The 9,529-nt window shown below is 38.1% G+C and overlaps 1 protein-coding gene across 1 annotated transcript; it reads right to left on the reverse strand.

Annotated features, from left to right (window-relative positions):
- Positions 1–2,304: 2,304 nt before the first annotated feature.
- LOC109217643 (WEB family protein At5g55860) lies at positions 2,305–8,688 on the reverse strand. The gene is made up of 3 exons (XM_019381906.1): positions 8,053–8,688; positions 4,911–5,103; positions 2,305–4,378 (listed from the first exon to the last, which is right to left on the reverse strand). Exons 2-3 carry the CDS (start codon positions 5,076–5,078, stop codon positions 2,519–2,521), a joined length of 2,028 nt encoding a protein of 675 aa, XP_019237451.1. The 5' UTR covers positions 5,079–5,103; positions 8,053–8,688; the 3' UTR covers positions 2,305–2,518.
- Positions 8,689–9,529: the final 841 nt, after the last annotated feature.

Genomic DNA, 9,529 nt, shown 5'->3' on the forward strand with positions numbered 1-9,529 from the left:
GATCTCTAGATGAGACGAGAGAGTGAGTGTATATTTAGGACTTACTATGGGATAAGGAATAGAGTTAGATCGGAGGTTGAGTATTCACACGTGGTTACTAAAAGAGGATTTTTCAACAATTTCAAAAGTTACAAGTTCAAAAGTTAAGGACACTTGGTCCTGAAGTCCTGAACTTAGACTAACAAGCTCAAAAGTTAAGGACAATAGGTCCTGAACTTAGGCTAAGAAGCCCAAAAGTTAAGGACAATAGGTCTTGAACTTATAGTTACAAGTTCAAAAGTTAAGGTCAATAGGTCCTGAACTTAGGCTAAGAAGCCCAAAAGTTAAGGACAATAGGTCCTGAACTTAGACTAACAAGCTCAAAAGTTATGGACATTTGGTCCTGAACTTACAGTTACAAGTTCAAAAGTTAAGGACATGTAGTCCTAAAGTCATGAAGTTAAGTTCAAAAGTTAAGGACATGTAGTCCTGAAGTCCTGAACTTAGAGTTCTAAGTTCAAAAGTTAAGGACATGTAGTCCTGAAGTCCTGAAGTTAAATTCAAAACTTAAGGACATGAGCAGAAGGGTATTTTTGTCCGGGCAGGTAAAGTTTATTAAAGCAGTGGCTAAAGACTAAAGACATTTTAAACAATGACTTAAAAGTAAATACGTGTATCATTAGTGGCAAACCGTACACTTCCCCCGAATTTGAGTCGTACCTTTGTTTCAATATAACTTGACACGGAGTTTAAGGAAGTAAGACAAAACTATTGAATCTTGTGATATTTAAACTAAGTATGTGTATCACGTAGCAAAATGTCTTTTGAATCTTTATTGTTGACATGTTACGTGGGATATTGAAATTAAAGAGTTTTCTACTTAAAAAAAGAAAGTGGATTTTTTAAAAAACAGATTAAAAGATAATTACAGTGCTTCAATTGTTGAAAATGTCTTATTAATCTGATCTTTCCCTAAGGCCACATTTGTTTGCACTTAATGGAGGTCTGAATCTTAATCATTCAGATCTCAGACATTAAGTGTGTTTGTTTTTAAATGAATCTTAACTATTCGGATTTTAATCATTAAGAGTGTTTGTTTTTTTTACTTCACAACCACTTAATGGGTCTGAATAGGTCTGTATGATTAAGATCTATAACAGAGACTTAATTTCATTAAGATGCTATTACATATTCATTATTAACTGCCGCCACCGCCTACCATTATCAACTACCACCATGCCGCCACCACCATCGTACTCCTCCACCCCCACCCCCACCCCCACCACCACCATGCCACCATCATTCTCAATCATAGCCGCCACCATTATCGACCATCACCACCCACTATCCCCACCACTCCGACCACCATCATTCTCACTCACAATCAACACTCAACTACCACAACTGACCACCCCATCATCATCAACAACCACAGCCGGCCCTGCCCATCATTATAACCTACCACCGCCCATCCACCACCTTCCTCAGTCACAACTACTACCACCACCCGCCATTATTAATTATCACCACCATCATCCTCAATCATAATCGCCACCACTACCAATCACTACTAGCTACTAGCATGAACCACCATCATCAACCAAAACTACCACCAACCACCGTCTCTAGTCGGCGTTCACCCGTTAGCCATCACCACCAACAACTATCATATTTTATTGATAGAATATTAGATTAGTTCGTATTTCATTTGAACTTTATGCTTAAATAAAGATAATTTTTATACATCCGAATGTTAAAAATCAAACAATCTTAATTATTTAGTATTCAGATCTTAATACACATCTTATTATATCCAGATGTGTATCCAGATTCAGATGTCTTAATCTTAATACACATCTTGATATTCAGATATGTATTCAGATTCAGACGTCTTAATCTTTAAAAAAAAACAAATGAGGCCTAAGTCCCTCAACGCTTGCTTGGTATGAGAGTTATCACACCAAACACTAATCTCTGTGGTCAATTTTGTAATAATTATTCGCAATAGTCAAAGAGATTTCCCCCCATGTATAGCAGAAAGGCCCTAATGTTTTTATCTTGCTATTCATTATCATCGGTTTACTAATGACTATTAGGCAGCTTAATCTTTTAATTAGCCATCAATTAAATTAAATGATTAGATCAGTTTCGTTGACTCAACATGTTTCTTGATAAATAGTAAACATGACTCTCTTATTGATCATTCTAAGTCAAAAAGGTACACACATATTAGCAAGAGCAAGTAACATAAAAGGGGGAAAAAGACTTGTAAGCTATATTATTCTTGGTGTGCATATATTTTACCTTTTCCGTGGAAGTTGAGGATGGTCAAGAAAAGAGTCTTGTAAGCATCTTATTTATGCGAGTCAATTGCATATAACTCTTAATAACTTACTTTCAAACACACAAAATAAATACCAAAAGCGAAAAGGGAAAAGAAAATGCCGTTCCACAGGTTTCAGATATACACAATCCATGGCATATAGACCGGTTCCTCTCCACCACACATATTTTGCGCACACAAAATTTTGGCAAAGTGCTACCAAACAGGCTTCTCTCCAGGCAGATATGATGGAGAACTTCCCTCTACTTGGTTTTTCTTCTTGTGAAAAATGCCACTGATATTAGGCATCAATACCTTCTTCTTTGACACAGATGTCTTTGCTTTCTGCAACTTGCGTGATTCCGTTATCTTCTCTTGTGAGTTTTGCTTCCAGGTTTCCACTGGTGGTGGGTGCATCTTTGAATGCGACTCCATGAACTTCTCCGATGGCTTCTCCTTCTCAACTCTGTAAGCCTGAGGAGATGATTCGTGGTTCATCTGTTGTTCAGCAAGAATACGAGAAGCTGCCTCGGCTGCCTTCTTTTGCTCACGTTCTCGCCATCTTCTAAGCTCCCCTTCTACGGCCTTCTTGGCAGCTTCTGCCATCTCTGCCTTCTTCAATGCTTCCTGAGTAGCAGTTTTTATATCGTCAATCTCCTTCTGAGTAGCGTCCAACTTCTTGAGGGCCTCATTCTCACTTGCTTTCACGGCCTCTACCTGAGCTATTACAGCTCCCACTCTAATTTCTGCTAATTTATCAAATTCTTCAACTTTACGGCTCAAAGAGTCAAACTCGTCTTTTGATAAAGTGATACGAGAACCAGACTCGGACATTGAGGATCGTGCAGTCGTGTTCTTTTCGGATAAAATCTTAATTTCATCACGAGCCCCAGCCTCAGCTGATTTTGCTTCTTCAGCTTCTTCCATCGCCACTTTAAGCTTCTTTTCTGCTTCTTCAAACGCCATTCTAGTGGCTTCTGCTTCTCTCTTTAATTCTTCTGCTTGCTTTTTCATCTCTTCAGCTTCAAGCTTGGCATTTTCAGTCTCCAGGGTTAGCTGGTGGAGAGTAGAGATCATTTCTTCGGAAGCCCCTCTTGCTCTGGATTCTTCTGCAACTGCTACTTCGAGCTCAGATTTGACTTTCCGGAGCTTGATGTGCAGACCCACAGCAAGTGATTCTGTCTCCGCCGCCTCCTCTTTCAGATCAGAATGTTCTTTCTTCATACTCTCCAGCTCCAGTTTAAGGGTCTCTAACAAGGTATGCAGAGTGCTCTCTTCTTCTGCCACTTTATGCAGTGATTCCTTAGCATCATCCAGCTCTGCAGTAACAGCTGTCACTGTATCAAGGTCAGAAGACTTCGTGCTATCCATCTCTTTTCTCAGAGCTTCAATTTCGGATGTTGTTTCAGCCAATTGTGCTTCCAGACTCCTGGCCATATCCCCATTGGTTTCTTTCCTCAACGCAAGTAACTTCTCTGCTGACTCTTCAAGTTTAGCCTTGTAGGACTGCTTCTGAACATCCTTTTCAGCATAAATCTTTGCTTCCTCTTCCCGCTCCTGCACACAGGCAAGTTTTAGTTGATCAATTGACTCCTGGACAGCTGCTATTTCCTTGGAGAGCTCACTAGCTCTTTCCACATTTGCTTTCGCAGTACGCTCAGCTTCTGCTGCCTGCTCAATAGCGACAGCTTTTTCTTCCATAGATGTATTACAATCCTGACGGATTTTCCTAAGCTCTTGTTTAGCGGTATTAAGATCAGCTATTTCAGCCATATACTTTTCTCTCGCAGTTTCCAGATCCACCTTCCAAGAACCATCATTCCCAATAACAGAGCCATCAATTGCTTCTTCAAGTTGGTTGACCTGACTCTTTGCTGCTTCTGTTGCCTTTATAGCTGAATCCTTCGACTCGCAGACAAGTTTTAGCTTGTGGGTGAGGTCCTGAACAGTCCGTTTTGCCCTTTCAAGCTCGGTGAGTGCTTGGTCTTTTGTAGTTTCAGCATTTTTCAACTGTTCCTTCAACTTGTTTAGCTCTTTCTGGGATAAGTGAAGCTGTGTTTCCTTTGCCAATACCCTCTGAAAGAAAGAAAAAATAATGGTACTAAGGTGAGGCTATCTGGTTGCAGACCCTGACACTAACCAATGCTTAGATTTAAATATTCTGTATTCAGTCACTTCAGAGCATCTAATGCCTATTACAACTCCAAAGAAAAGAAGTTCTGAAAGTCTAAAAATGAAGCAGAAAAAAAATTTATACACACTACCCAAGTAAGGTGGACTGGGGTGCTTCAAGAAATTAATCAAGAAAGAAGGTGCTTCAAGGATGCATATACAGGACAAAACCTTGATCAAGAAAGATGGAGATGCTTGCATGCACAAATCTTTATAATTTACTAGATAACAAGAATATTAGTGTGTGTACTAGGCAAAAGGAAATTTGGATTAGAAGTTCATTCTCTAACTTTTCCTTGTCTACTAAGTTAATAATCAATCTTAATCATAAAACGAACATTTACTACAAGCAGCACGGATAATGTAAGTCGCAATAAAAACATCAAACTTTTCCAATCAGGATAATGATACATATTTGAACCACAGTATCATATACCTCTGCGGACTGAGGTTTTGCCTTCTTGATTGCTGGTTTTTCCCCTGAGAAAGCACCTTCCCCAAACAAGTTAACAGCATCTTTGACAGACTGAAATGGTGCACTTGTATCTATCTCTCCAACTTGTATAGGAGATCCAGTGATCTTCTTATGGTCTTTTGCAACCATATTGCAATCTTTTTGACACAATCACCTATCAAGAAAAGCAAAGAAAAGTTGACTGGGAGCGATTAAAAACACAGCCAGAGTTTTCAACCTAGTATATAAGAATAATATAGAAGCTCGAGATACACCAGTTTACAAGTGGTCATCATGCAATACAAGCTATAGTTAAATATGAGTCCCTCCTCGTACTTGAAAATCTTAAACATTCGATTCTCCTTTTGGTTATTCTCCTCATTGAAATATAGTACAGATAAGATGAGTACAGCTTTGGAAAGCACATTAGTCCATTAACATACCATGAAAAGCAAATACACAAGATCATTCAAGCAGTTCTGAGATTGGGAAGATTAGAAAAGCGTAAACCCAGAACTCAATGCGAAGAAGATGGAGAAATTTAACTTCTGGAGATGAGTTGAAATTCTTTTCCTTATGGCACCTATCCCCTTCCCCAAGGATACTGAAACCTAATTCAATATGTTTTAAGCTACAATTATCTACCAAAATATGTTACAAGACCAATCATTCAACACTCTTAGTTCATCACTGCAGCTAAAGTATTCCTCCTCAAGACCTCAACTACCTAAGACTGAAATATGTTTGAGATTGTCAAAAAAACTTGCCATGATAGAACCCACTTACAGCACAATAATGGATGAGAACACGATAGTGGTGCATCAGACTAGGTCAATCATCAATGATCTGTCATGGCCATCTATGTTACATGGATCCTTTCATTTGCCTTGTCATACACATGTCAAACAGGTGCACATGGCATTGGTATGTCATGCAGATTCTTCAAATTACAGTACAAATTGGAAAAGACTACACATACGCGTACCAAAAAGTTACACATGCACTTGTTGGGATTTGTACCTGTAATTGTACACGAGTACGTGCAACATAGATGTAAAATACAGTGAGGATCTAGAATGACACCTGATAGAGAGAATTAAATGTCAGGTATGTCTTAAACTATCACAAGTCCACTACATTCAACCATCATTCTTGTTGTTGACCTATCCAGGTTGAAATGTTGCATCTTTTGACCATAACACTCAAAAACCATTATTCTAGTTTTTTAGACAAATGTGTAAAAGTCATTTAGTTGCTTCAACTAGGTGCGCTATACCAATCTTATACTCATCCATTCTACCAGCCACTGCAACGGCTAATTTGCTAGTAGCATGTGGAGGTAAATATACTACCCAGATACTAGCACCCTTGTGACTTTCACAGCCCATCATAGGGAAAGAAACCACAGATATGAGAATATTATCAAGCATTTTTCCTGCTCCTTTGAGCTACATGAATAGAAAGACACTTTCCTTTTGCTACATTGAGAAGAGTAGACTGTTTTCGACTTTACTTTCATCTGGAAAATGTCATGTTAAGTTATACTCAGACAGCTGTGTGTATACATGGAATGCATGTCTATAAATGTACTCCATTCCTCAAAATCGATAAATCTAATCTCCAATTCTAGCCACTAAAAGCGCCATATCACCACTTTAAAACCTCCAAAGTTTCCTATATGACAAAAAGATAACTGACTTGAAAATGATAAGCCACCTTAGATTAGCACTCACATTAAGTCATTAGTGAAATCAAAAGTATTCACTCTGAGTTTGGTTGTCGTACATCTCAAGTTAAAAGCAAAACCACTATATTGAACTCTACTTTGGTGTATCTGAGGGTGTGAAAGTATGGAGATGTCAAAATCCCGTTGAAGTAATTGTCTCTGCCATGACATGCTGATGCAAGTATCGCATTGAGGCTTCCTCTGGGGATTTTAACAATTAAATTGGAGTAATCAAATCTTTAAATGCTTCCCAACACAATGAGATTTTCTTCTGCTAGAACCCATTTTGCATCGAGTTTGTCTTAGAGTCAAATTGTAATTTTGTGGTGAATCATACCAAGGCTGAAATAGATTACACAAGAGATATAGCAAGGCTAATGTACTACAATTCTATTTGGCAGAAAATGGAAACGAAAATTAAACTTTGTTATAATCCAACATTCCCTGGATATAAGTATAACTAGTCAGCATGTAAACGTAAAATCAAATAAACTCCACATGAAACAATGCAGAAACTTTCCAAACTAGAACTCAGTTTCTCCAAGTGTATCCAGCATCATGGGTTGCAAATAGCTACCTAAACATTCATTGTTGGAAGTGAAACAAACAGAGAAACAGATGCAAAGTTAGTGCACAAAAGCAAATACCTCTACAACTATCACTGACAAGGTACACTAAGCCAGAAATGTAATTATCACACCCTCTAAGATCGCAATCAGCATCAGCTGCATATACAAACACGTCTTCTCGAAATTTTTTGGGTAAACTAAATTTGAAGTCTGATATTGGTAAATAGTTAAAGTAAGCAAGAAAATCATTTTAGTGCATAAAATTGCATGGTACATATTACAACAACAACATAGCTAGTGTATTCCCACAAGTGGGGTCTGAGGAGGGTCGTATGTATGCAAATCTTACCCCTAGCTTATGAAGGTAGAGAGACTATTTCTGGTCGCCCCTCGGATACTTCTAAAAGGTGAAACTAGCAACTTAGTGAGTGGAAGGCATCAAATTATGAAACTCGTAAAACAAAAAACACAACAACTATACCTCAATCGGAAGCTCATAAAAGTAGAAGAATTTTTTTTTAAAAAATAATGCAAAAATATCCACTCAGAAACCAGTAAGTAATACTATCATTTAATTTTGTACTAATCATCACGAGATGTGAGTACGAAAAAAAAATCATTACATTTCTCAGTTACCACTTACCAACCAGAACAAGAGCAACTAAACGGAGCAAATTCTATTTACCAAGTCTACAAAGACTTAAAATTTAGCCTTACTTCAACGTGCTTCAGCACAAATTCAACACCAACAACAACAACAACAATTAATAATAGCAAGAATGGGAAAAAAAAGGTAGGCAAGCAAGGGTAAACATGCAAAAGAGCATACCTAATGATAACTCGAGCCCCAATCATGTACGAAAGAGGGGAAAAAAGGGCACATCCATAAACCCTAGGAAAAAATCGTCAAGCTTTTGAATCCCAAAAGGGTCGATATGGCAGCAGCAAATTCTGAAGCAAAAGGCGAAAGTGGTTGACCCAACTAAACGGATGTCCAAAAGTCAATACTTCAACTACACAACATAAACCCAACAACCAAACAGTCCTTTCTTCAAGTTTTTAATTTTCAAGAGGTAAAAAAAAAAGGAATTTTGCAGAGACTAGGATGAGGGGAAATACTGTTTGTATAGTGAAAGGAGGAAAAAAATAAGCATGGGTAGTTGCAACATCCGAGATGGAGAGAAGCAGAAAATTCAAACGGTAAAGACAGGAATTGTTCACTGGTATGAGAGAGAGGGGTGGGTGATGGTTTGAAAGTTAGAAAAAGCTAAAAAAGCTGTGTGTTGAAAGACAAATATAGAAATGTATACTACTCCATCAGCTAATCAGAGAAGAGAGAGGGAGAGGGAGAGGGAGAGAGGAAGAGAGAGAGAGAGGAGAGAGAGAGAGAGTCCAAGTCAGCAAATGGCACCGTCCAAAGGCTGACTCTGTCTCTGAGCACGCAAAGGCTGGGTGAAAAAGAAGACGCACAAAGACAAAGGTTGCTAAAGATAAGGTAATAATAATATACGGAGTACGAGGGTGTTTGGCTAAGCTTATAAGTTGGTCAAACTGGCTTATAAGCACTTTTTGGCTTATCTACACATTTAATAAAATTAAAAGTGCAAGCCATAAGTTGGTCTCCCCCAACTTATCAAATTTCAAATTTCAGCTTATAAACACTTTAAGTTTGACCAAAATATTTACTATTCTATCCCTAAAATGTTTCTTTTTAAAACAAAACTCTTCGTATACCCGGTTCTTCTGCATATTATTAATTTCAGCACTTTTATCCAAACACGTAACTGCTTATTTTTTAAATCAGTTTCAGCACTTAAAAGTGCTTATTAGCACCTAATGCTTATTAGCTAAGCCAAACGGGCTCTATGTCATCCTCAATTATTAAGATTGTATTGAAATTTATACTACGTAGTTTGTTTGCCCAAATATTTGGGAGGCCAAAACTTTTTTTTTCCTATATAGATAATATATTTTTGAAAATTCACTGATATTTGTTGAGCAGCATAAGCAGTTTTTTAAAAATACAAATGTATACGGATAGAAATCGGGGCTACCCGATTTCATCCTTTGCTCGAGATGGGAATGTTGCATCAAGGAACTAGGACGTCGGGCCCGGAATCGAAGCCTCTTTTCGGACCAAGGTCGATGTCAATCGCAGCCAGAAAGAGGCAGACTCTGAGTGACATCGATATAGCTTGATAACGGAAAATGCGAGATAGCCGCGATTGATCGAGGATCATGGCGTGAATCTCGGAACGGATCAATCCACGACGATTAATCAGATGTTAATATGATTTCCTACTATA

This window comes from Nicotiana attenuata, unplaced genomic scaffold (genome assembly GCF_001879085.1).
Source record: "Nicotiana attenuata strain UT unplaced genomic scaffold, NIATTr2, whole genome shotgun sequence".
Taxonomy (NCBI): domain Eukaryota; kingdom Viridiplantae; phylum Streptophyta; class Magnoliopsida; order Solanales; family Solanaceae; genus Nicotiana; species Nicotiana attenuata.

Excerpts from the sequence above, each read along its gene's own strand:
- LOC109217643 (XM_019381906.1), bottom strand. The coding sequence starts at position 5,078 with ATGGTTGCAAAAGACCATAAGAAGATCACTGGATCTCCTATACAAGTT. Across the intron at positions 4,379-4,910 it reads CAAAACCTCAGTCCGCAGAG|AGGGTATTGGCAAAGGAAAC; the intron begins GTATATGATACT and ends TCTTTCTTTCAG.